The 27035-nt window shown below is 48.8% G+C and overlaps 1 protein-coding gene across 6 annotated transcripts in view; it reads left to right on the top strand.

The window, feature by feature from the left end:
* LOC138819690 (dynamin-3) overlaps nt 1-27035 on the top strand; it is a 421025-nt gene that overhangs the window by 284303 nt on the left and 109687 nt on the right. For all 6 annotated transcript variants that reach the window (XR_011369577.1, XM_070011194.1, XM_070011192.1 and 3 more), the window contains one exon: nt 4989-5098. Coding sequence is in view for 5 of the 6 variants with exons in the window: in XM_070011194.1 (XP_069867295.1) it covers nt 4989-5098 (110 nt within the window). In the remaining variant the exon portion in view is untranslated. The remainder of the gene's footprint in view (nt 1-4988; nt 5099-27035) is intronic.

The raw sequence follows: 27035 nt of genomic DNA, 5'->3' as shown, positions 1-27035 counted from the left end.
GAAGACAGATGCTGAGAGCGATACTATTTTTGTATGAAGCGTCACTGAAGCCTTTGCTCCGCGGGATCATGGTTTGCAGGGATTGTAAGGGAAGTCGAGTGCTACATTAGGGAAAATGCTGCCAACGGAGGAATAGTTGAGAGTGACAAGAGGCTATGATCTGGAATGTTCCATGTAGAAAATGAAAACGTTTCACTTGAAAGCACCGTTGGCTTTCCTGAGAAACAGAGTCCCAAGCGGCTGCAGGGGACAGCTTGAAGAGTTTGACTTTATTCCGAGAGGCAGCCGTGCTTCAGAGAGCGGGGCTGGAGTGAGGCACACAATGAATATGCATGCTTTCCATCCCGCATGTGCCAGTCAGTCCGAGCGTGGAGGGCTTGCAGTGACACATGGGCCATGGCACATGTCTGGGCCCAGATCCCTTCCTGGGATCCAGGATAATGTCTTTGCTTTCCTGCTTTCAAGGAGGAGAAAAAGAACAACTGTGGGGGAAAAAAATACTCTCCAGTGTCTCATTATCATGATTCAAGGGGAAAAAGTAAACTCAGTGAGGAAAAAAGCATTGCCCGATGTCATTGTCATTATCTTTGGTGCAGCAAGCAGATCCCAGCGTTGGCAGAGCATTTGTAGCTGCCTGAGCAGGACTCTCCCACCGTGGACAACGCCGTCTTTGGGTCAAGTGCTTGGTGAGCCGTCATCCGGCCACGGGGGCCTGGGCTGTCACGGCGCTACCTCACGCACGCTCTGCACACATCACTGGGAGGCCAAGCACGCGAATGCCCTCACCATCACGGGGGGGGGCTCCAGTGGACGCACACTTCTCCATGGGCGTGAGGTCAGATGCTGTGCAAGTGCACACGAGAGTGACACATGAGAACGACATGGGAGAGCCACACATGGGAGACGCATGGGAGACACACATGGGAGACACACGGGAGACACACACGAGAGACACACGGGAGACACACACGGGATACACGGGAGACACACACGGGAGACACGGGAGACACACGGGAAACACACACGGGAGACACACACGGGAGACACACACGGGAGAGACACACACGGGAGACACACACGGGAGACACAGGAGACACACACGGGAGACACACACGAGAGACACGGGAGACACACGGGAGACACACACGGGAGACACACACGGGACACACATGGGAGAGAGACACATGGGAGACACACACGGGAGACACACATGGGAGACACACACGGGAGAGACACACACGGGAGACACACACGGGAGACACACGGGAGACACATGGGAGACACACACGGGAGACACACACGGGACACACACGGGAGACACACGGGAGACACACGGGAGACACACAGGAAACACACACGGGACACACGGGAGACACACAGGAGACACACACAGGAGACACACGGGAGACACACGGGAGAGACACACACGGGAGACACACGGGAGACACACACGGGAGACACACGGGAGACACACACCGGAGACACACACGGGAGACACACGGGAGACACATGGGAGACACACACGGGAGACACACACGGGACACACACGGGAGACACACGGGACACACACGGGAGACACACGGGAAACACACACGGGACACACGGGAGACACACAGGAGACACACACAGGAGACACACGGGAGACACACGGGAGAGACACACACGGGAGACACACGGGAGACACACACGGGAGACACACGGGAGACACACACGGGAGACACACACGGGAGACACACACGGGAGACACACACGGGAGACACACACGGGAGACACACACGGGACACACACGGGAGACACACGGGAGACACACACGGGAGACACACACGGGAGACACACGGGAAACACGGGAGACACACGGGAGACACACAGGAGACACACGGGAGAGCTACACGGGAGAGCCACACAGGAGAGCGACAGGAGTACCATGGCGCGTCCCCTGAGAAGTGTCCGCCAAGCCGTGGTCGGCCCCTGCCAGCCCTGCCAGTGTGTCACGGGGCCTGGCTCTAACCTTGCCATTTGCTAGCCTGAGAAATGGTGTGAGTGCATTACACATCATACAACAGCCGAGCAAACCGCTGAAGCAGTTTAACACACAGCCACATGCTTTTTTGAGATTAGGGTTTGCTGGCGCACGTTTTAGCATATAAATACACGTCTATGTTCTCTGTGTGTGCGGCCAGGCGGGCATGGCTAATTTTGTAAGGATGAGGTCTGAGGCCAGCTCAGGACAATAAGTTAATAAGCAGTAAGCTAGGTGTGGCGATCCAAGCTACAGTGTGGCCACAGGTGGCAGATCACAGTCCAGGCTGGCCCTGGGCGATGCCCTGCCTGAAAAATAAATTGTTACGAGACGTAATCTCGATGTCATGAGTGAGCTGAAGGATGGATGGGGAGGGTTCAGGTGTGACTGGAGAAGGAGCGGTGGCCTAGTACCAGAAACAGGGCCGTCCGGGGGAACAGTGCTGGGACAGACGCGGGGAGGGAGAAAAGGGCCAGTGTTAGTTGAAATTCCCTAGCAACTATATCCATCAGGGTAAACCAAAAAGAGAGAAATCATGATTAAGAATACGTTATCCCAACCTTTAAAAATACTGTCATTTCACTAGACAACTAACATAAGGTATTAATGAGATGCTTCGCTTTTATTGCTTCGTACTAAATCTTCATTTAACATCCATGAACATCTCAGGTGCCAGTCCGCCTGCTTCATGGTGCTCACTAGCTGTCTGTTCGGTGGCTCGTATTGGAAAGCAGTTAGTAGGCTACTGAATAGAACTGACAAAGATCATTTGGCAAGTTCCTGACTCAGGCTGATGTGGAGACACACTGCATTTTGGAAGCCATCGTTCTTGAATCTGTCCTGCCGCTCTGTGCCTTTTGTTTTACTTGAGCTATTTCAGATTCAAGACTCTTTTGTTTTATTTTCCCTTTAGCAGGATGTCATTCTTTCTTTAAACCACCAAGATCTTTAGAACTGTCCATGATATATTGTTTCAGTGCTTCGAGTTGCTGCTGCTTGGTGTAATTCTGTTTGACTTAGAACTTTAATTAAACAAATCAGTCTGAATACTTTTTCTTCTTCTTTGTCAGTCTCAAAACTTGTGATTATGAAATAATTTAGCAATGTGTCCTCAAAAGCCTTTAAGAAATGACATTTAGTAAATGGGAAATGAAGAGGGCATTTTCCATGTTCATGGGGGTGTGTGTATGTGTGTGTGTTTGTGGTGTGTGTGTCCAGTGCTTAATATCTGACATGCACTGAACTGGATTTTTTGTCTTCACTATATGCTAAAGAATGCAGCACAAAAGGGATCCTGCTTCTATAGAAAGCCAGCCAAGGTCATTGTGTTCCATCTTTACAATGAAATGCAGATTTCCCATTAAAAAGCAAATCCATCATTTCAAAAGACTGAATAGGATGGTGCATTAAAAAAATCCAGCTGTTTAAATTTAGGGCATTGAAAAACATCCAATAAAAAAATGTTCCCTGGGTCTGAAGCATTTTCATTTGATTATGTATTGGATAGGTTTTCATTCAGTCTAGAGTCTGGTATTTTAGAAGGCTGCCCTAAAATAGGTGGACTTGTGTTTTAAGTAAGTTGGACTCAACTGTGGCACTTCACTTGCTTACGTTGTGCATCTTGCAGTTGAGCAAGCCTTTGCTTGTTTTGTACAAGGACACACTGGACACGCTTCCCCTGGCTTCCTCCACTCCCATTTGGTTTCTGTTGTTGTTTTTTCTCTTCTCGAAAGATGTTGTCTGCCAGCACAGCCATTTTGTTCTCCAAGGAGCTTCTTCCAGCTTTTCCAGTCATCTCTTCCATGCTGCCTTCTTTTTGTGGTCAAGTATGAGGCCTTCTTGACACTAGCCTGATGTGCTCTGCCATGTTTGCTGACTAAGAGTAGGCAATGGCCAGGCAGTGATAGTCCCCCACCACAGCCTGGCTCAGGAGCGCAGAACAGCTCTGCTAGCCTGCAGATGCTCAGGGGGCCGGCTGGACGCTCTAGCAACTGCCAAGCTTATCTCAAACATGCGTGCATTGTGCCCACTTCCCGAGGCATTAAGAGCTGTGCACTAAAAGTTATAACTATGACTCCTCGGGGGTCCTACTTTTTTCCTCATCCAGAGGATTGCTATTTAACAAGCACAGTGCTAGCATGCCCTGGAGTAGGTATTTACTAGATTTCTGGCTCTCTCTTATTATGCTGGTTGTTAAGCATTTATGCATAGGATGATGTTGCCTCTGAGCCACTTTCCTGAGAGCAAAGGCTTCCAACAATTCTTTGAGTCTCATATATTTGCAACCCTCACCTTTCCAGGATACGTATTGTTCTTAAAGACTTGTTCATGCTATGCTAAAAGAGGACTTGTTCTAATTCCTATCAGTCTTATTCCAATGGATCCTTTTCCATGCCTTGATGGGTTTTAGGAGGGGGTTCTTTCTCCGGATCTGCATTTTTGGTCTAGACCAGACGAGGGGAGTGCCCTCGCATCGTTTCCGGGGGTATTTTCACACTGGGGTCCTGGGCTTCCCACTCCCCTGCCAACACTGGCTATCAAAACTGCTTAGGCTGCAAATAAAACACGAAATGAAATCCATCTGCCATTTCTCGTTGAATTAGGACCAGAACATTTTTGTTAAATATTAACAGATGGCTAAATTCTTAATATCAAACTAACATTCAGAAACATCTAAGAGGACGCACACCAGGGAGAGGACAGAGCACCATGTGTTTTCTCCTCTCTGGGCCCTTCCCGGCCTCTCTCCCTTCCCCTCCCTCATTTTTCCAACCCACGTGTTGAGAATCACTGGAGACTTTTGTCTCAGATGACTTGTATTCCTCAGTAGCTAGTATCAAAATAGTGTTTGATGGTATCAGGATAGGGTAATCAAGTGTCAAACACTCAGTGGTGTGTTGTCATTGGCTTGGTCTTGCATTAATAACTTCTCTCTCCCCATTTCTTCCCCCCCCCCCACCCGCAACAGGAAAAGGAAAAGAAATACATGCTTCCTTTGGACAACCTGAAAGTCCGGGATGTGGAAAAGAGTTTTATGTCTAGCAAACACATCTTTGCACTCTTTAATACAGAGCAGAGGTAAGACTATGAAGCAGACTTTCATCTGGATGGTTTTTCCTTGAATTTCTGCATGGCTTTGTTGGCATGTCCCTCGGCTTTTCCTTTCACTTGTTAACATTTTTAACTCCTGGCGTGGGTGCTGACTCCTCGAGGCTGAGGTGTGGTAGGGGAGCTCCTCGGGGGCCGGCTGGTTTTACCCCCTGTGCTTTCAGTGGGTATGAACTCATGCGGTGCCCGTTCTTCAAGCTGCATTTTGCTGCCGTGAGGTCTTCCTCACCTTGATTATTTACATACTGCATAGTTGATGGCAATTTCAGTGATTTCCCCCTAAAACCTATGAACAATGCCCAAATTCAGTGAGCAGAATTATTCAGCTAAAGTAAAGCTGTAAAGTTTCTCAAAGGCAATACCCACACTGGCCGACCTTGGCATTTTTATTAGCTGATCATGCGGTTTAGAGATGATGTGTGTGGCTGCCATTAGAAATTAGAAAGCAGAGGTTAAGACAGGTTCTCTGACTTTTCCAAGTTCACACAACACAGCCTCAGGACCCAGCGAGGAACCTGCACGCGGGCTTTGTGGAGCTCTACTTTTCTTCATGTTTGCGATAGGTTCTGGTCACCCTTGGTGCTGTAGCCAGTAAAGTGAAATTTACAGATGAAATAAGAAAATGGAGAGGCAACACAGAACTGGGGAGAGAGATGTAAATGGGTTACAAGTCGGCAAGGATAACAAAGGAGATTTTCTCCAAAGAGAGATGTTCCAGGAAAAAAATCTAATTTGAATGAGTAAGTTAGTAAGAGAGTGAGTCAGTAGGTGGCAAGGTCTAATTTTAACCCATATTTCCAGGCTGTGTTTCATCTTTATTTAGCAATGAATACAGTTGTTTGATTAGGTTCAGTGAGTGGCCCAGGGTCAAGCACACAGTTAATCAAAACAGCAAAAGAAGACTTCTTCCCACATTCCCAGTCAGTTGCTCAGAGTGACTCATCACGCAGAAATACTTGGAAAAGCCACAAGAACAAACCATTTGAAGAATTAAGGGGAGACAGAGGACCAACATGGTGCTTTTAGAATGTAGCTCGTGAGCAGCACTGAAGATGAACAAGAATAAGAAGGGACCTTAGGGAGAGGGCTCGCTGTGCTCCATCTGCAGCCAGGCGGGGTGCAGTGTTCATGGCAGTGAAGAACTCCGCAGAGGGAGCTGGGGAGCCCGAGTATCGTGAGGGGCAGGCGTGGCCCTCGGCCTGCCTGGGGGCCCGCAGACGAGAACCCTGTCTCCCCGAGGACTTCAGGCTATGAAAGAACTTAGGACGATGTGAAAACACGCACTTTTGGAACATGTGAAAGCGTGTTTGTGGGTGTTGCCAACACAAGAAAACGCTAGACTTTATAAAGTCTACAAGTTCTAAAACAGTACTAATAGCGAACTCTTCCAGCTCTTCTCAGAGAGCCCTGTGGGGACACACACCCCTATAACTAATAAGCACTTCCCTTTGAATGCCCGTGGACTTCCTTATCTTTTTCCTTGATTTTAAAGAGGATTATTTTTAAGTGCTTTACGGTTGAATACTGACCTAGATAGCGGTTACCAGGTGAAAAATATTCTTCACGTTCCTAGTTATTAAGACTGTCTGTTTATACTTTAAGAGCCTGGACAGACGTTGAATCTTATCAGTACCTCCACCTAGAAGATTGTATGATTTCATTTCCTTTCATCTCTGTATGTGATGAAATGCACTCGTAGGCCCTTTAGTGTTAAAACCATCCTTGATCTCCTGGCATTAAAGCTACGTCATGATATAATGCATCTGCGGCTAAAGTGTGCTAGCATTTCATGTAGGCTTTTACATTTATGTTGTAAAGGAGATTTACCCATGAATATCTTTTTTTTTTTAATGTGTGCTGTCACTGGCTGGTTTTAATATCAAGGTTCTTTTAGCTTTGTATAGTGAGGTGAGGATGAATCTTCATTGTTCTTTGGAACATCAGTTTAAAATTCAGCTCAGCTTCCTGTCTGGTAAACATTATGGTTTTGACTTGGAGCCTTGTATTTTCTGCACAGGTACTCTACCATTTAGCCATGACTCTAGCATTTCTTGCTTTTGTTACACTTGCTTTTTGCTCAGGACCAGTCTTGGAATGAAATCCTCCCCATTACACCTGTTGAGTAACAAGATTACAGGCCCAGACTGAGTTTGGGTCTCGCTAACTGCTGGACGGGGTGTGCCTGGAACCTTGAGCCTCCTAATTTCTGTCTGTACGGACTCTTCCTTGGTGCTTCATTGTAGTCCTTTTTTTTTTTTTTTTTTTTTTTTTAGTCCCACCTTCCACTCGAGTACTAATCTCCATTACCGTTGATTAGGTAGGAATGTACCAGTCCATTTTCTTTGCTACTGTTAAGATTTTAATTCAGTCCATCTTTTTTTGTAAGGAATGGACTTTGGGATGGTCCTGGCTCCTAAACTCTAAGGTACAGTTTGTTCTCCTTGTGTGGACATTGAAACCGAAGCTTTTTGGTTCTGAAGCTGATGCGATCCAGAGACCTAACTACAGAAGAGAGGCTTCTTCTCTGGGGAGCAGGGCATGCGGGTAGGACTCAGGACTGCCTTCAGTTGGAAAGAAAGTCCACCTTTCTCAAATCCCAGAGCAGATCTGGAATCAGGCGGGGCATTTCCTGATGCAGGCCTATGGCTCAGGCCTTGCTATCGAGTTAACAGCTGGTCTGCAGTCCTCCTCATTCGGTGTGTGAGAACTGCTCATGTAACAGCCCTTTCTAGAAGGCGTCCTGGCGCATAATAGGCTCTGTGGGAGTCTGGTGGGTCCCGGGTCTGTCCGCTCTGGTTCCGCCCGGGGCGGGGCGGCCCACGGAGCCCCCGAGCTCTCCTCCACACTGCCCACATTGCTGTCTGTTAGAATCCGGCCTTCATCCCTGACAGCGCGCTGGGGCCCGCTCAGGACGGAGCCTGTCCACCTCACCCCTGTCCTGCGCCCTCGGGCCCGCTCAGGACGGAGCCTGTCCACCTCCCCCCGTGTCCTGCGCGCTGGGGCCCGCTCAGGACGGAGCCTGTCCACCTCCCCCCGTGTCCTGCGCCCTCGGGCCCGCTCAGGACGGAGCCTGTCCACCTCCCCCCGTGTCCTGCGCGCTGGGGCCCGCTCAGGACGGAGCCTGTCCGCCGGCCCGTGTCCTGCGCCCTCGGCCCGTGCGCTGCAGGTGGAAGGGCGTCTCCCTGCTCCGCGTGTCCCAGCGCGTCCAGGGCGCTGCACCAGCCCCTGGGTGCTGCGCTTAGGTTCAGAAAAGGGTGGCTCTTCTTCTCGCGGCTGGGCGCTGTGCTTTCCCACTCTTGAGTGGAAAGGGGTTGGGATTAGCTTCTCCCTTTCTGTGCCTTTCTCTCAGTGTTTCCGTAGGAAGCCCTGCTTAGACTCCAGTTGTTTGTAGAAAGTGTTTAAACGAGTGCTGCGCAGGCGGCGGTGCCCGGGCCTGCGCCCGAAGGTCGGGTCTGCACGGAACGTGGCGCAGCAGATCCGGATCCGGGCTGGAAAAGGAGGCGGCCACTCTCCCGAGCACAGGCGGCGAGGCTCTTATGAAAGCATGTCGTCCTCTGGACCGAGTTAAGGAACCGAGTGCAACGAGGCTTATACATGAAATACCCAAACACCGGCCGCGCTGCGTCTTTGGCCGCTGCGTCTTTGGCCGCTGCGTCTTTGGCCGCTGCGTCTTTGGCCACTGCGTCTTTGGCCGCTGCGTTTTTGGCCGCTGCGCCTTCGGACAGGGCCTGGGTGTGTTACCTGACTTTGTGCCCACCGAGTCCACGGAGCATCCTTCCAAGGAGGCCCGCGTACGCCCCAGGCTTGGTTCTGTTGGAAAAAGAAAGAAATTGTATACCTTATCTTGATCAGTGTCAGTCCTTCTGTCCGTCCATCCTTCTCCACCCTCTCTTTCAGCGCCACCTCCTTCCTAATGTAGAGACAGATGTGAACATGCCAGTTACCGTCTGATGACCATGTGGCCCCCCGGAGGGCATCAGTAGTGGCTGCATGAGCACACTTCTGCACTGTGTTTAGGAAATGGAGTGGTAGACATTTTGACATCTTTGTCTTCATATTGACATCTGTTTAATTAAAACATAGTTCTGGTGCGAAGGAGTTAGCACAGTAGAACAGTGCTTGCCCAGTGATCCTAAGGCCAGGGTTTGGTCCCCAGCAAACTACAAATGTGTGCAAAATACATACATGCATACATACATACATACATGCATTTACATTTTTTAAAAAACAAGTAAAAACGTGGTCAGGTGCTCTTGTGTGGTTCCTGGAGCTTTGTAGGCATTAATGTCAGCAGGGGCAGGTTGGATGGTAGTTGCATTGTCCTCCTCTGCCATATGGAAATGATACAATTTATGCCATTTGTTAAGAAAAACAAAGTTGTTAATACAAATTTTGTTAACTAAAGAAAAAAGAGCATTCTGAACCCAGAAACCTAGGTCCTTGGTCCCAGTAGGATGTTGTTTGAATCAAATAGAGCTAAATTCTGTAACATTGTCCTTTAAAAAGCAACATCTCAACAGTATAGAGATTGAATTATAAATGGCACTTTATTTTTACAATCTTATTTCTTTTGTTAAAAAATGCTTTGTACCCATAACTAGATTCAGGATCCTAAGTCTTAATAACACATTACAGGTTTTCTGTTCTTCAGAGAACATTGATATAAGTTAAAGGAGATCCAAAAGCTAGAATTTTATGTCTCTTCCTAAATTTTTCCTTCTGTTTTTGGCTAGCATGACTTCATTTGTATGGATCAGAACAAGATTTGAGAATTTTTGCAGCTATTAATAGTGAGCTCATGATATCTCAGTGCTATTTATTGCCCTCTATGGAACTGGAACGGTAAGCCTCATCTGTCCCCTTGTTGAGGAGTTGACTAGAGTCTATCTTTAGCTACTAAAAGAACAATTGATATCCTCAAAGTCTATAAATCCACATCTTGGAGCCAGAGGTCTGTCTCTGAGCTGCTGTCTTCCTTTCCTCCCCTCTCTCAGTCCAAGCACATTTACCATCACGTGGTTGTTAGGCTGTGTATTACAGTTGTTTCCTAGGTGTTGCTACCATGTCTCCTTGCCCATTTCAGTCTCTCTCTTGTGAAATAGCATGGTTAGGAAAACGTAGGTGCGCCAGGGTGGGGGAGGGAGATTTCCCAGGAGGACTCTGCAGAGATGGATGGAGAGCCAAAATTATCCGCCCATTTGGTTTACTTGACTCACTACACTAGGACAGAAAATCAGATGATTTGATGAGGCTAAGTCTGTAACAATTGATTTCACAGAGGAGATAAATTCTCACGAAAGACAACATGATTGCTTGGGTATAAACTGCTCGTGGCTTAAAGAAATCCAGATTCAGCTCTGCAGTGAACAGAGAGTGTGGCACTCCCCGCAGCGCCTGCTTCCACCTGTTCTGAGGGAGAAGATAGCAAGTGTGCGCCCCTGTCTCCCTCCAAATGCCGCTGCAAAGCCCGGAACGCTCTCTTGCTCTCGCCTGCTCACAGCACCTGTGAACTGCTGTTTTTTCCTGGGGGATTTAGGCAGTGTTTCCCTAGGGAGATTGTCTGTAGTTCAGACAAAGGAATTGATAGGACAGAATCAACTTAAATCGGTTCTTTCTTCCCAAGTATTCCAGCTTCTTAAGCTATCCTTGACTGTTTAAGCCATTAGAAGTCCCAGCAGGGATTCTGGTCAGTGTTTTGGGGTATCAATCTTCAAGATTGTTTGGATGAAAAGGCCCAACATGGCTGTGTGAAGTTCAAGAACAAAAAGAAATTATGTCCTTCCCGGTGAGTTTACTTTTCTTCTAGGATTTCAGAACATACTGTCTCTCTGCACCTATTTCCCAGAACAACTGTTTGCTAATAGGCAATCCCTCCATACCGCCCTCCCCCATCCCATTACCCTCTTCAGACAAACACTGTGGTTTGGGATTCAGTGCCTCCATTTGGGAACCGTAAAACAGCCCAGCTGCTATCCACTAACGATAAGGAGCAATCATTAGCTGGAAACGCACTACAAAAAAATTCTGACCGATTCTAAAATACGATCTTCAAGAGAGATGCTGTAGTGGTAAATTGCAAGAGAAAGTCTGGCATGTCCTTAACTCCAGCTTAAGAAAGATGGGAAGTAAATGATCTGATATCTTTATGTACGAGAGCATGTAAGATTGCAGTGCTTGTTTTTGCTAAGACATTAGCTTTCCTTTCTGAAAACAAATTAGTCATTGTAACCAAAAAATCTAGATTCAGGCTGCTAGCTGTCTTATTGTCTCTGGCTCTGGTTTTAGAGGAGACAGTTACACTTGGCTGTGCAGGCTCTGTTTACCCAGTGTCGTTTTGTGACAGCAGAATTCACAGGCTCAAGCCACGTGTCCAGGTCTTTCAGTCGGAAGAGCTGAGCAGCTCTTAAGAAATGACCACACAGAGTTGTGAAGATGTCCTTAGCTGGGTCTGGCCTAAAGGAAATTTCTAAACACCCAAATTAATTTGGCAGTCTAAGAGGCCTCCCAAGAACAAAAAGCCAGCTAAAGGGCATGCTTGACTACTGGAATAATCGGGGTTTTAGGGATCACCCATAAAATACTGTGCAACCCTCATGTTGAAGGAAAGGCTGATTCCAAATAGAACCAGCAGACAAAGGTTCTTCAGACCCGCGGCTGAACAAGGCGCCACAGCATCTCCCCTAATGCCTGCCTTGCCAGACACTGCCCCGGCCTGCCCCGTGCGGTGGCACTTCCTGAGCCTGAAGAAGGAAAAACTCAGATTAGCACGTGGATACATAATGCTGGGTGAGCACCGCTGTGCGCCCCCAATCATGCCCTCAGGAATACTAATGACAAGCTTGACTTTTGAAATGAATGAACTGGGCACTGGTGGCACACATTAGTAATTCCAGCTGCACAGGAGGCTGAGATCTGAGGATCGAGGTTCAAGGCCATCCTGGGCAGGAGAGTCTATGAGATTCTTATCTCCAATTAAGAAAGCCAGAAGTGGTGCTGTGGTGTTTCAAGTGGTAGAGTGCTTAGCCTTGAGCAAAGGGAGTCCAGGGACAGTACCCAGGTCCCGGGTTCAAGCCCCAAGACCAGAAAAAAAAATCAGGAATTTTTGTGATTTACTATTTTGTCTGTAATATTTTTTGTTCAGTTGACTTAATGAGAAATCACCTTACCATGCAGAATATCCTTAGTAATCGGACTTTCTGGGAGACAATGTTATGAAAGTTTGAACTACACACCTTGAGTCTAGATTAGATTATCCTGCTTCCGTTTTCTATATTCAGTTCATTTTCATTAACACGCAGAGTCTCAGCAAAGGCACGGCCTCTGCCCGGCTTTGGTTGGGATGTTAGTCACACTCTGCAGCTAACTGCGAGCAGATGCACGGCTTCATAAAGAAAAATATTTGCCAAGTCTAACTGTAGTTGAGTTTTCCCTCTTTTCTTTTTCTGCTTTGAAACTGCCTGTCTCTTAGAATCTGTGGAAAGTATTGTTCATATAAAGGAACATTTTCAAGAATATGCAATTGCAGAACATTACTTTAACTATTTAGAAAAGTGTTTGCTTTGTGTTTAGCGCGTGTGTGAAGGCACAGCTCATTAAAATCCTTTAGAGGCACAAGAATGAATAGTGTGCATTTTATATAACAACATAAACTTCCTTTTACATTACAAAATAATTTTGCTGTAGAGAGCCACAAATGCTTGCAAACTGGTCATTCTCTGACGGTGCCAGAAGATAGTTAAATGTGCGTCTTGATGATCGCCTTGTGAAGACACAAAATTCGTTTCATTAGATATGTGTACAATGGCTAGTTGTCTTGGTCTGAAGATTCCTTTCTACTCTTGAAAACTGTGGAAGACCCTAAGGAGCTTTTGTTGTTGGCTTATGTAGATTATAACAGGAATCATTTGAGCTTCTTGACTTCATGTTGTTGCTTGAAATTAAGCATAGTAAGAGCATTTATGCTATAAAAATTAGCCAGTGCTATGAATCATAGCTCCCCGCCCTGCTGACAGTCCGCTAAGCATGCATTTGCTCTCTGTAGCCATCAGCACAAGCATAGCCATTGTTAGAAATTAAAAATGAGAAATTCAGAGTGTATTCATTAATTCACTTTAAAACAACAATATGGACACTATTTCATGTTAGCATAATAGTATGTTTGAATGAAGAAAAGGCTTTAAAATTGGTGAGAAGAGTGGCATTGTTTTCACAATTTTGCGAATCTCTTTAATGTGCTAATAGAAGACAGCTGTATTCTCATATCTGACTCTGCTCTCCATCTGTTGCACCATGTTTCCGTTGAAATATATGAAGAAAAGCTGCCTTGACACAAATAATGTAGTTGGAAAGTGGAAGAGGACTTTAATAAACTTTCAGATAATTGTGGGCTTTTCTTCTCGATACTTCACCAAAACGACAAGTGTTAGTTTCTTCAAGTTAGTTGCACTGTCGCAAGCGCGTCATGTGATGCGGGGTCTGTCGTGCGCGCTCTCTGGTTCTGGGCTGAACTGGGGCCTTACACTTGCGAGGCGGGTACTCGCCCACTTGAGCGTGGTCACGTCCCTTGGTGCTCTTGATGGTTTTATGCCCTGGACCAGCCTGGACTACGGTGGCCTAGTCATGCTTTTCATGTAGCTAGGACAATAGACTTTCGCTGTTTGTCCGGTCATTGTTTGAGATGGGCTGACCAGTCTGTGCCAGGTTGGCTTCAAGCGGCCATCTTCCAGCTGTCCACTTCACAAGAACCCAGGACACAGCCGTGGCCATCGGCGCCTGTCCTGCGAGCCCTTTAAATGCATGCTGCAATGTGATTTGATCATCTTACACATTGATTATTTGGAAAATTTTGGTTCACAGATTTATGCATTCCATCGTGCTATATTTAAAAGTTGTATTTGTCAATTCCATCACCAGTTTTGCGGTTAAGCCCATGGGTGTGATAGATGCAGTTCTAGTGACTGAAAATTCTAGTATCAAACAAACACTACCTACCAACAGTATTCGTTGCTTTCCTTTGCGTGATAGGGCCTCAGCCTGGAGGGCGGTGGGAGGGTTGACCTCAGCCTGGAGGGTGGTGGGAGGGTTGAACTCAGCGTGGAGGGTGGTGGGAGGGTTGATTCAGCGTGGAGGGTGGTGGGAGGGTTGATTCAGCGTGGAGGGTGGTGGGAGGGTTGACCTCAGCCTGGAGGGTGGTGGGAGGGTTGATTCAGCCTGGAGGGCGGTGGGAGGGTTGACCTCGGGGCCTTGTGCCTGCTAAGAGACACTCTGCCACCTGAACAACATTCGTGCACATCATTTTCTAGTATATATGTGCTCCTGTAGGTATGTATGTACAGATGCATAGACGTATGTGTGTATGGATGCACGTCTGTATTATGTATGTTTTGTGTCAGTCCTGGGGGCCTGTCCTGGGGCTTGAACTCAGTACTTTGGAGCTGTCTCTGAGCTTCTTTGCTCAAGGCTGGCATCTACCACCAGAGCCATAGCTCGACTTCTGGCTTTTCTGGTGCTTAATTGGAAATCAGAGTCTCACAGACTTTCTTGCCTTGGCTGGCTTTGAACTGCGATCCTCAGATCTCAGTCTCCTGAGGCTGCACTCATTTTGCTTATTTTTAAGATAATATCTGCCCCCAACTCAACCTTTAGAAACTGTAGATGGTCTTCTGTTGGTCTTTAAGACAAGCAGAATCCCACGAAGAAGCAGCAAGTCTGGCTACTGGTTGTCTGGGCAAGAACCTTGCTGGAGAGAACCACTTCACCTGAGACAGGGGCTTCTGAGCATCTCTGGTTCTGTGACATCGAATACCCGTTCAGTCCATGGCATATATTAATACCTAAAATGTACTGATGCATTTTATAAATAATACTGAATAGAATCCATTCATCTACATATTGGAGATTTTAATTTGTAGCTTTGTACTGTTTTTCATCAGGCTATCCCTAAGCGTTTTTTTCTAAAGCTGACTAAATGGCGGTGAGGAATCTGTGACAGCCAGTGAGCTCTGCGCCGTTCCCTCTGCCCGCCTTCCCTCCATCACCAGGGTAAATGTCACCACGCTGCTTGCCTGACAAACCAGGACGCTCAGACATTCTGCTACCCTTTGACTCTCTCAGTAGCATGTATGCTTGCAGATAAGCATTCATACATGAAAATCTCCAAGAATGAGTTAGTATCCACATTGTACAACTGGAATCAAAGTAAGTGCAGCCATTGTTTATATTTGTTCATTTTTAGGACAAAAGTATAATTCTGCAGGAAAAACCTTAGGTTTCAGGGTAGTAACTAAACCTTTAATCAGACAAGTTACTCTTTTGTCAGAAAGTGATGGAAATTTCTTTGCACTGAGTGAGTGTGTGTGTGTGTGTGTGTGTGTGTGTGTGTGTCTGTGTGTGTGTGTGTGTGTGTGTGTGTGTGGTGCATTGGTGCTGGAGCTTGAACTCAGGGCCTGGGCACTGTCTTTTAGCTTTTACACTCAAGGCTAGTGCTCTGCCACTTGAGCCACAGTGCCACTTCTGGCTTTGGGGTAGGTAATTGGAAATAAGAGTCTCACTGACTTTTCTGCCTGGGCTGGCTTCAGTCTACCATCCTCAGATCTCAGCCTCCTGAGCAGCTAGGATTGCAGGCGTAGCCTCCGGCACTTGGCACGTGCTCTTTACCCAGCAGGCACCTGGCGATGTTGATTGTGCAGTGATGCACTAGCCTTCCTTCCAGTTGCAGTGTGCACTGCCATAGGCAATACGCTGCCTGGCCAGGCCCATGGCGGCTTCCGGGGCTCTGCAAGGCTCCAGCAAACAACTGCCGGCTCTCAAGGAACAGATGCGTTTCCATTTAAAATACTTGCTTGCTTTGAACAGTATTCAGATGGGCTTCAAAACAATTCTGTCATTTAATGGGCATTACAGTGCTCTTCAGTTGTACAGGACCATAGCTAAACTAACAATCACTGTAAATCTCAGGGAAAGATAATTACCTTTCGTGCTGTTTTTGTTTTATGGTTACAGTTTAGTTCTGTTTCTTTGTGTTAGATTTCTTGCTCCTTCTGGGAGTCGGAACATTTTGGAACATGTCAGTGTTACCTTCTCCAACATCTTTAGATACAACTATTTGGCTCAAGATTCAAAAAGAAAATCTCTACATCTTCCCTTTTAAGCCAGTGAGCCATCTTTACACAGAAGAGACATGCAATACAAATAAGCTTTGTTTTATCTTATAAAATTCTAAAGTAATATATCTTTATGTAAACATTTAAAGTGTAGAAAAAGTTTATGGTTATAGTGCAAAAGAAGACAAAAATATGTTCTCCTTTCTGTGTCTCTGCACAAGAAGATAATGATTTATAACCTCATGGCAATGAGTCAACAAAGATTATAGCAATTATAAGTGAAAATAGCTGTTAACAGCATATTAGAAATACAGAGAGGCCAAGACTCACTCTTCCTGCAAATGTACCTAGCTGCTTTAGAAAAATCCTAGAAAATGTGAGCATCCATAGCTAGCCTCTCCTTGGCGGCCCGAGTGATGAAATCATCCCGTGGCTCATAGCTTCTGAAAACACCCTCCACATTCCCGCAAGCGTGGAAGGCGTGAGCATGGCCAGGCCTGCCCCACATTCCCGCAAGTATGGAAAGCGTGAGCGACCGCGTGGCCGGGCCTGCCCCACATTCCCGCAAGTGTGGAAAGCGTGAGCGACCGCGTGGCCGGGCCTGCCCCACATTCCCGCAAGTGTGGAAAGCGTGAGCGACCGCGTGGCCGGGCCTGCCCCACATTCCCGCAAGCGTGGAAGGCGTGAGCATGGCCAGGCCTGCCCCACATTCCCGCAAGCGTGGGAGGATCATGGCCGGGCCTGCCCCACATTCCCGCAAGCGTGGAAGGCGTGAGCGACCGCGTGGCTGGGCCTGACCCACATTCCTGCAAGCGTGGGAGGATCATGGCCGGGCCTGCCCCACATTCCCGCAAGCGTGGAAGGCGTGAGCGACCGCATGGCCGGGCCTGCGCACATGGGGCAGCAGCTTCATGTAGTTGCTTCATGACATTTTCGTCCACGACACAGTGTGCATCGGTCAAATTCACACCTCGCCCGCACCCTCTCTGTGACTTTGACCTTGAGGTTCTTACAAGGGTCGTGGAGACTCCTGGGAGCTTCTTGAGGAGGCCGTGGGTTCCTCAAGTGCCAATAGCATGCACTGTCATAAAGCAGCAGTTGGGCAATACCTAACAATGACTTGATGCGCTGAGTCAACTCCAGGAGCATTGTCCTACCACGCCGGGACGCTTATTGCGTAAGTTGGTCTGTTTTTGTTTCTCTTAGTTTTGAAGAACTATGAATTGTTGATGACTAAATTGTGTGTTCACATCTCTCCTCCCTCTGGGCATCTTAGAGCCATGGTTAAGATGGCCATCCGGAAGTCACAGCCACTTCAGGACAAGCTGATAATAGTAGTCAAAATCTATTCCTTCAACCCCCACCATTTGATTCCCCTCCCTGAAATCAGAAACCAAAGCACTGATGGCCCTTATATAACATTTGTTTTCTCTCTTCAACTACTCTCCTCCTGGGGTGAGGACGTAGAGGAAGGAGGTGCTCAGAGTTGAGAGAAGATACTGGGGTGTGCTGATGTCTGAGATGTGTGTGTAGACTCATGTGTGACTAAAAGGGTTGCCCTCACCAGAGTACAGACGCGGCCCTGCTCTCCAACTCTGCCAGAGAGGAAAGGGACGGGGGGTCATGAGTCCAGTAAAAGAGTCACTCTGGCACTGAATATCATATATGGACCTCCCCTTCTTTTCCCTCCCCTCCCTTCCCCTCTCCGCCCCTTCCCTTCCCTTCTCTCCCCTTCTCTCCTCTCCTCTCCCCTTCCCTTCACTCCCTTTCTCTCTTCTCTCCTTTCTCCCGCCCTCCCTTCCTTCTTTCCTTTCTTCTTTCCTCCTTTTCTCCCCACTTTCTCTCTCCTCCTCCTCTCCTTCTTTCCATCCCTTCATTCCTCTCTCCTTCCTACTCTGAGAAATACTATGAGTTCCTATTCATTGGGTGATTAATAGCCAGAACTATCAATTTACAAGAGTATTTACAGAACAAGAACATGTACACTCATCATTTGTTACTAAAATTATTTTCATCATTAGTTGTTTTCAACATAATATAATTTTCTTCTATCAGGAAAATAGTTTAATTTTGTTGCCATGGTAACATTTCTGCCCCTGAAATGAAGAGGCGGCTTCTGGTCTTTTGGGTTTCTCGTTCTAAAACACCTTTCCCTGTTGACTTTGGTCAGCTTTTAGAACTACTTTTTTTCTTTTACATGGCTTAATTGGTCTAAAACTCTTTGAAAGTAACGACTAGTTTCAGCTCAAGGAAATCCAAGTAGTGCTTTTCAGCCAGAAAATCTGAGAAAGCAAATGGTTGGGTGACGCGTCTCCTTGGAAAGCAAATGGTTGGGTGACGCGTCTCCTTGGAAAGCAAATGGTTGGGTGACGCGTCTCCTTGGAAAGCAAATGGTTGGGTGACGCGTCTCCTTGGAGCACCAGCCTCCCATGAGAGCATCTGCAGGCAGTTAGGTAAAGTCACCATTAGAATTTCCATTTCCCTGCAGAATGCTTCTTAAGGGATATTTCCTCCGTGGAGATTTTTTGTCCTATGTTTAATGGGACAAAAAACAACAGAGGACATGAACGTTGTCTTCGAGAATGGAAGGATCCACGTCCCCAGAGAGCTGAGTTAGGGGTGGGCCAGAGGACTGGGAGGAAGGGAGGGCAGCAGCTGCCCGTCAGAAAGGGTCTTGCAGCACATGGTGTATTCTATGCGCCTTCGATGCTCCCTCCCATCGCTTGCATTCTATAGGTGCAGATGATATTTTATATAGCTAGTATCGCTTTTAAAAAAATACAGAGGTAATTATGGTTTTGCCAGCTTTCCCCTCACCCAGAACCTGCTGAGCAGGTCGATCGGAAGGAGATCCCGCCATCATCACTGCAAGAGGAGATGGGCGCACTGTTAGTGGTTGCCCCTGGATACCACTGGCTGTACCAGGACCATCTGTGGGGAGAGGAAGGAAAGCTCATCTTCTCTGTGTCTCGTGTCTGATGTAGGGCTTGGCTTAGGTGCTGGCCTCTGTAATCAATACTTACTTGATGAAGCAAAGCATGTTTATCTCTAACTAGCAACCACTTACAGCTTTTATAACTTGTTATCCTAATACTCTCTAATCAGGGTGTGGAGTCTAAAATACATTATTAAGCATTGAATTGTTGTTTCATAAGATTCACATATGAACTGTGTTGTCCTTCTTTTCCATCTGTGACCCAGAACTTGTGGTGATCACAGAAGAGATCACAGCTCACATAGTGGTGGGGGAGGGGCGCACTGCGCTTATGTGGATGTGTGTGTTCCCCAGCTAGCCTTGAAGAGCAGTCTTGGTGATCAGACCTTTCCAGTCTTGAATGTGATACCACTGAAAAGATAAGTTTTTTACATGTCATTAGGTTATATGATTTGGTTTCTCTCCTCTTCCTCTAGCGAAATTGTAGGTCACTAGCAAAAAAGTCCTAGTTAAAAATATAGGCTATACTGAAATTGGTTAATTATGGACCGAGATTGTATTCGCTTATGAGATGATACAGATATTTGCTAAGCAATTTATTTTTTTAAAAGAAGATGAGCCAGGCACCAGTGGCTCACGCCTGCCATCCTGGCTACTCAGGAGGCTGAGATCTGAGGATCACGGTTCAAAGCCAGCCTGAGCAGGAAAGTCCATGAGACTCTTATCTCCAATGAACCACCAGAAGACTGGACCTGGCCATGTGGCTCAACTGGTAGAGTGCTCACCTTGAGCTAAAATGCTGAGGGACAGTGCCCAGGCCCAGAGTTCAAGGCCCACGACCAGAAAAAAAATGATGATTGCCTTACACTTTCAATAAGTCCGCTCCTGGGGAAGCGTTTCTGCGTTCAGAGGCTCAGTACAACAAAAAGCTCTCCTTTCCGCTGTTGCCTGTTGGCTCACTCACCTGGGAACCCTAAAACTGACCAAGAATCAAACTGGTTTGGGGAGTCTGTTCCAAGTGTTTGAGAATTACAATGGCAAATTCCTCTCCAATTATGTGACACCTCACAGTTCAGCGTTACACGCTGGGCAGGTGGGACACACCTGTAATCCCAGCACGCTATTGGGTAGCTAAACGATGTCTCAAAAACAAAAACAAGCAAACCTGCCCTGCCTGTGTTCCTAGGCCGTGAATGCTCTGCCAGTACTCACCTCGCAGTCAGGCTCCTGGCGTCAGCTTTGCTTTCCTTCCTCTCTGCTGGTAACTCATCAGCAGCTGCAGCTTGGCGTTGTCTTCGGGGAGCATTCATTCCTCATTCTTTGAGTTCTGCGGGCAGGCGGGAGCGGGGGGGGGGGGGGGGTGCGCCCCCCCCCCCCCCCCGCGGGCTCTGCTTCTGAGCCCTTCTCCTCATAAACACCATTCTGCCTCCTGTCTTCAGTTAAAAGTCAGGAGCATCTGCATGTGACTTGTTGCGTAAGCACACACTACACCACAGACGCCACCGCCTTCGGGCCTTGTGCGTCGGGCCGCGTTTCCACAATAGCCCAGCACCCTGGCGGAGACCAGCCCAGGCCAGCCAGCGGCTGACTTCACTTAGAGGTTGAAGTGTTCTCTCTCTGCTAACTGCTGTTGTCACTGTGACCTTTCCCAGGATGTGAGATCAGTCTGCCCAGGCTTCACCCGGCAGTTAGGCCAGTTTGGTTTGGTTTGGTTTGGTTTTGCCTCTGTTGCTGAAATTTGCTTTGCTTATTTTCACTAGCAATCTGGTTTTATAAACACAGTCCTGCCAGACTGTGTGTCATTTTCCTCCTTGCAATGTCGGAAGTAAATGAGTGTGCACGCTGCAAAGAAGATGGGCGCCCCACCTTTGGAGAAAACTGGCAGAGGGCCACTGCGTGTTGGGCCAAAAACAAACAAACAAAAGATGGGGGGGATTTCTTTCGATGCCTTTCTACTACACAGATGTGGAAATAGACAGAAAGAAGTATAACCGAGTAGCTCTCCACTGATGTGGAAGTAGACAGAAGAATAACCGAGTAGCTCTCCGGTAGGAGGTTCGGTGACAGAGGATGCCTCCATCTTCTGGGTGTTGGCGTTTGAGTGATTTTCACAACAGCACGCACCCTTGGGCCAAATACACTGTTGCTGTCAGCCTGGGTCTCCAGCGGGGCTGCCGCGTGCTCAGCAGCAGCAGCAGGAGATGGGGGAGACGTCTCTGTCCCTTCGGCCTCGTCCGGCGGCACCAGCCCAGCCACGCGGACCGTGTTTCTAGAGGGCCCCTCTGCCCTTGGCGGCGCCTGCCTGGCAGCCCAGCTGAGCTCGGGACGCTTCGCTTCTCCACGGCTCACACGCGACTCGCAGCCGGCTGTCGCCCCGCTCCCCTTTCCACGCCAGTCGCGTTCTCCTTGCCCTGTTTCCCTTTTGTCCCCCCACCCTCCCCGCTCCCTGTGTGGACTTCCCCCAGGCTCTCGCTCCTGGCTCTCTCCGCTCACGGTGTTCTCCAGGCAACAGCCCGAAAAAGGCCTCCACAGCCAATCTGCCTCCCATTCCCTGCTCCTGTTCTTCCTGCGTCTTTCCAGAAAGCTCGGGGAAAACGCTGTACTTACTGTCATGTCTACACGGCCCTCCGCTACCTGTCTGCCTCCCGGCCGCGTCTGGGTACGTGCCGCCACTCCGTGTTCTCTGCCTCCTCTGCGGAGGCTGAGCTGCTCCTTCCTGTCCGAGCGCCTTGGCCTCTGCACAGCCGGCCTCTGGCTCTTCAACTCTGACCTGGCTCTTCAACTCTGACCTCTGTGGAGCATCACCGCCTCATCGCAGACCCCTTGTCTGAACAAGTGCCACGGGATGACCCTCTCTTCCGTTCTGTCCCATCACAGCATGCTTTGCGGGAGGATTGCTTTCTCTTGGTCATCTGCACCCAAGTGCAGTGAAGGCCAGACCTGAACCTGTCCTGTCTTCAGGGTCCGGGCGCCGCCCGCCCCAGCTTCACTCAGGAGGAGGAGAGAGGCCACGCTGCTGGGTTTACACACGCGCTGGAGCGTGTTGGTCAACATTTGTTTAATAGTTGTGTGATCTCAGAGGAAAAATGGTAGTGAACAATTATATAGCACGATGTACTTTTTTACATTTGGTAAGTGTTGGAGAATTCATGCAAAGAAATCTCCAGCTTAATAATAGGGAACAAGAAAAACATTCATAAAACAATAGTATAAGGAGGGTTGCTGAAACTCTCAGTTATGAAAATTAATAGCATCAGAGAGAGAGAGGGAGGAAGGGAGGGTAGAGGAGAAATAGAAGAGAATAGGAGGAGGAAGAAAAAGAAGACTGAAGACAGAGAACAGGAGTAGAGTAGCTCGATCCAACCATCATTCAGTTACTCAGAAGCACGTTGTGAAGCAGGTGAAGGACCAGGAGATGTTCCATATTCAAGGCTGGAACACGGGAACACATTATAAAATACAGAAAATTGTGTTCAAGCGACTGAAAATGTTGCTTTGATGGAAAGAAATTGTTTAAAATTGAAAGTTGCAAACATTGGATGTGATAATATTGTTTCTGTGTGTGTGTTTGTGTGTGAGAGACAGAGAGCGAGGAGGAGAGGCAGAGCAAGAAGGAGGGAGGGAGGGAGGGAGGGAGGGAGGGAGGGAGGCTGGTTGGTTGGACAGAGGATCTCAGCATGAAATGAAGCTACATGTTTTAAACAAGGGCTGACAGCTGTGTGCAGAGGGTAGTGTATGGGCATCTCTTAGAGCTATTCCTGGGGCTTGGAGTTGGGCCCGGGCACTGTCCCTGAGCTTTTTTCTGCTCCAGGCTAGACCTCCACTGCTTAGCCACAGCTCCACGTGCAGCTTTGTTAGCGGTTCATTAGAGATGAGAGTCTCATGAACTGGCTTCAAACCTCTACCCTCAGTCTCAGCCCTCTGAGACGGGGGCCTCAGGGCCTGGCTGGAAGACCGCATCTCTGACGAGGCACAGTTTGACCTGAAAGGAGGAGGCCTGCCCCATTCCAAAGAGACGGGACAGTGACCGAGCTCCAGACCCACCAAGCACCTGCTGTGAGTCCACAAGGGCGGCGTGGAGAGTCCCCGGGGAAGCCTTGCCCCTCGCCCTGGCTGAAAACTACGTGGAGCAGGAGTCTGCGCCTCCCTGTGTGAGGTCCTGCAGGGCTCAGAGTATTGAGGCTACTAATGTGGACTAGAAACCCTGTTCTAAGGGGCCGCTGTGCTCGGCACATGCACAGTACTGGTTTTTAAAGTACAACAACAAACTGGACCGAGGGGTGTTCTGAGGCCCCGCCTGGCGTTGAGGACCGGCAGGCGGCCCTGTCTTGCTGGTTCTGGTCACGGGTGTTGGCTGTTCAGTAGGCAGCCGCGAAGGCTGACACGGGCGACGTGTCCTCCGGTAATTCCATTTCCTGACTCAATTTTCAGAACTGCATAATGTTGGGAACGGAAGGAATCGAGAGAAAGGCTGTTTCTAAGCTGCGTTACTAGGATCAAAGCCTAGTGTGTTTGCTACCAACGCTGTTTGTCCCAGGTGCGCAGGGCCGCCGACGGCTGCGGACGGTGGGGGGCCTGGGGCCCGCGTCCCAGGGCTTCCTTCGGGCCCCGCCGTTCCTCTCACATCCTGGCCTTTCTCAGCTACCCGAGCCATGTAGAAATCAGGCCTCCTGAGTGAATCATTTTCCTCAGGAAGAGCTGCATTTGAGTGATGACCACTATCAGACCCCAAGCTAAACTGCTTTGCATCAATGATTTAAAATTCTTGAGACAACTCTGTTAAACCGTAGTACCTTCACTTAGCAGGGAAATTGAGTTTCTGAAAATTTGAGTAATGTGGACCAGGACCGTGTACAGACTAGCACATCGTGAGCAGTGGCAGGGTTGGATTTCTCTGTGGGGTTCCAAAGTCCCTGTTGCTCCCCGCACCATGCTGATTCTCACTGAGCCCTAAAGCTTGCAGGTGTCAAAGACTAAAATTACCCAAAATAACCAGCTAAGTACTTCACTGGCTGGTGCCAACTTTGATAGTAGCTGATGATATTTCCAATGTGGCACCACTGTTTACCTGCCCCCGATGGAAAGGTCCCCCCGACCTTACCAGGGGAGACCTGGTTCCAGACCACTGAAATGCTGTTTCATCTCCGTGAGGACAGGGCCTGCGTGGACGGGCCTGACTGAGCCCAGCCTGGCTCTCTGCGTGGCTCAAGCCGGCCCAGACCCCCCAAGCGCTGCACCACATGCCATCTTCCTTCTGGTTACTGCACCCACGTGGGGACCCACATTGGACCTTGATAAAGGAGAGGAGGGAGGTGGCGGAATCTGGCTCGCCCTGGTGACACACGAGGCGAGGCTGTCAGCCTTCAAAGTGTTTTTCGTGGCCGCGCAGCTTCAGCAAGCGTCTGTCAGTGGTGGCTTTACTCCACAGCGGCTGCCTTTCGGGTCTCAGCCCGATGGCCCGGTATCAGAGGCTCATCAGTGTTATCAGAATACGCCCTGCCGTACCTCTGAGTCACACAGCCAATCGATGCGAGGGGTCCACAGTAGCACCCTCCCTCCTCTCCCCCGTCACGGCCGGGCTGTCTGGCTCGCTCCTCAGGCTCCCTCGCTCTGTCACACCCGAGCACAGTGTTCCCGCAAGCCTCTGTCATTCCTGCATCACGCTAGCTCCTGTGGACCACAAGCCAGCATCGCTTTTGTTCACAGTCAGGAGGTCTTTCTCAAATTTGTGTGGAAGAGGTACATCTTACTAGAAAAGTGCTAAGTTGTCTCCTTCTTTAGTTAAGTTTTTACAAGAGATTTCCTTTGTGGTCAAAAAATGTGCAATTGCTTATTTTGCAAGAGGTTTTGTTCTGTGTTGCATACAATTTTCTCTTTTATATATTTTTTTCACTTAAAATTAAATCCAGTAAAATGTGAAAGAGAGAGAAGTGAAATACTTCACAGCTGCTAAATTTTCCTGGAAGGCAAAAACATCTCAATTTTAAAGTTTGCCTTCAAACATGAAATCATTGTTTTTTGAAACAGCTGTCTGGTCAAAAACTCCTTTGTAGAGGACATTTTTAAACAACAATTTTTTTTTATTAACCACTAGGAGCTTTGTAAAGATTTCCTTTATCTGGATTCTGCATTATTTGCAGTCTTTTGAGTAATTGTTAAAATGATGAAACTTGCTGGAAGAAGCCAGCTGTCTGGTTTTTGTTCATGGGGGAGGGGGAGGGAACATCCCTGGGATGCTGGGATTTACGTGTAACTCGACAGTGAAGTCTGAATAAATGCCTGGTGCTCAGGCATTCCGTTCAGCGGCATTTTTTTCTACATAGTGCAGTTCTATAAGCCTCAGGGACCGGGGTCTTTTCTGTGTTAGTGGTTGTATGCTCAATACCCGGCACATCTTCCCCTGCAAATGTCTGTAGCAAACAAACCAAGAGACAGAAGCCGGGAGCCGGCCAGTGCGCAGATGACAAGTCACGTGACCGTGTCCTACGCTTCTGGCCCTCTAGTTTCTTCTTCAAAGACACGTGGCAGGCTGGTTTCTCCTGGTAGACACAGAGATGCAGGAACTCCTGGGACGCACTGCTGTTTTGTTAGTCCACTGGCTGCGTCAGCAGAACTTTATGTAACTCAACTCCAGCTTGGAGTGTTTCTGTACCAACTCTTGGAGTAATAAACTCCATCGACGGAGGTCGGCCCAACAGCTATAACTAAGGCACTAAAGGGAGCACGAGGAGAGAATAATGTATGCAAGAACACTGGCGGATCAAAGCCCCGCGTGGAAGCCGGGAGGGTGGGCTGGACTTGCCCGACGGTAAAGTCGGGGGACAGAGGCCTGAAAGGATGGAAGGTCTTGCCAAGAGGTTTCTGGCCGCAGAATAACACCATCACCGCCGGCCATTTGCTGAAATTTTAGTCTTCCACACCAAAGATTGGTGGCCATGGAAACACTTGTTTCTTTTTTAAGAACACTATTTTCTTTGAAGAGTCTGTTAAAGCCACTGCACTGGAAGCTGCGGAGCCCGTCCGTGAGTCCGCGGTGCCGGCTTCCTTCCCCCGCTCGCCCCAGCCTTTTGCAGCAGTGGAGCGTGTGTGCAGACCCGGAGATGGCCCGGCCGTGTGGTGCCTGTGCGTGCATGCACATGCGTGCACGGCTCTCTCCGTCCGGGCCTCGAGGAGGCTCTGCCTGAGCAGGCCCCGCTCACTAACGCGCCCACTTCCCGGCTGGGCCAGGGACGCCTGTCAGTGGGCCCGCTCAGAGCAGTGACTTTCCAGAATGACGTCGGCTACCGCCTTTGAGAAAACTTGCTGCGGTAACATGGCCACCAGCCCCTTCGTGTGATGGGGTGCCATCGCAGAGAGCCATGCGACTCCCCGCGCCTCTCCCCTGTAACAGTCCTGAGCTGGGACAGATTCACCTGGACCCACGAGTTCACTGAGAGCGTCAGCCCCTCTTCTCCTACTGCGTGAATGGCGGCTCCGTGGGGTTGATGGTTCTTCCTGAGTCTCCACATCTTGCTCTGGCGGTACCGGAATTTGAACTCAGGTCCTCACACTTGCTAGCAGACACTTTGCCTTTGAGCCAGGCTGCTCGGCCTCCCTTTCCTCCTCTGGCTAGCTTTTAGATGGGGCCCCAGCTCACTCCTGGTGGGGAGAGAGCGACCGGACCCGTGCTCCATTGATTGCAGCTTCGTTGCTGCCGGGATGACAGCTGGGTGCGACTACGCTCAGCCTCTCCCCGTTGAGATGAAGTGTTATGGACTTGGTTTTTGTTCGGCTAAGGGTGGCCTGGTGGCGACCGTGGGCTTCCCGGTCCCAGCCTGCCAGACGCCCACCCCGGGCGGCCGTGGTTCAGAGGGTCTTGTGGTGTGGCCCC

This window comes from Dipodomys merriami, unplaced genomic scaffold (genome assembly GCF_024711535.1).
Source record: "Dipodomys merriami isolate MVZ:Mamm:240054 unplaced genomic scaffold, mDipMer1.0.p SCAF_81, whole genome shotgun sequence".
NCBI lineage: Eukaryota > Metazoa > Chordata > Mammalia > Rodentia > Heteromyidae > Dipodomys > Dipodomys merriami.
Note: the sequence above shows the minus strand (reverse complement) of the source record. Positions and strands in the feature narration are given on the sequence as shown.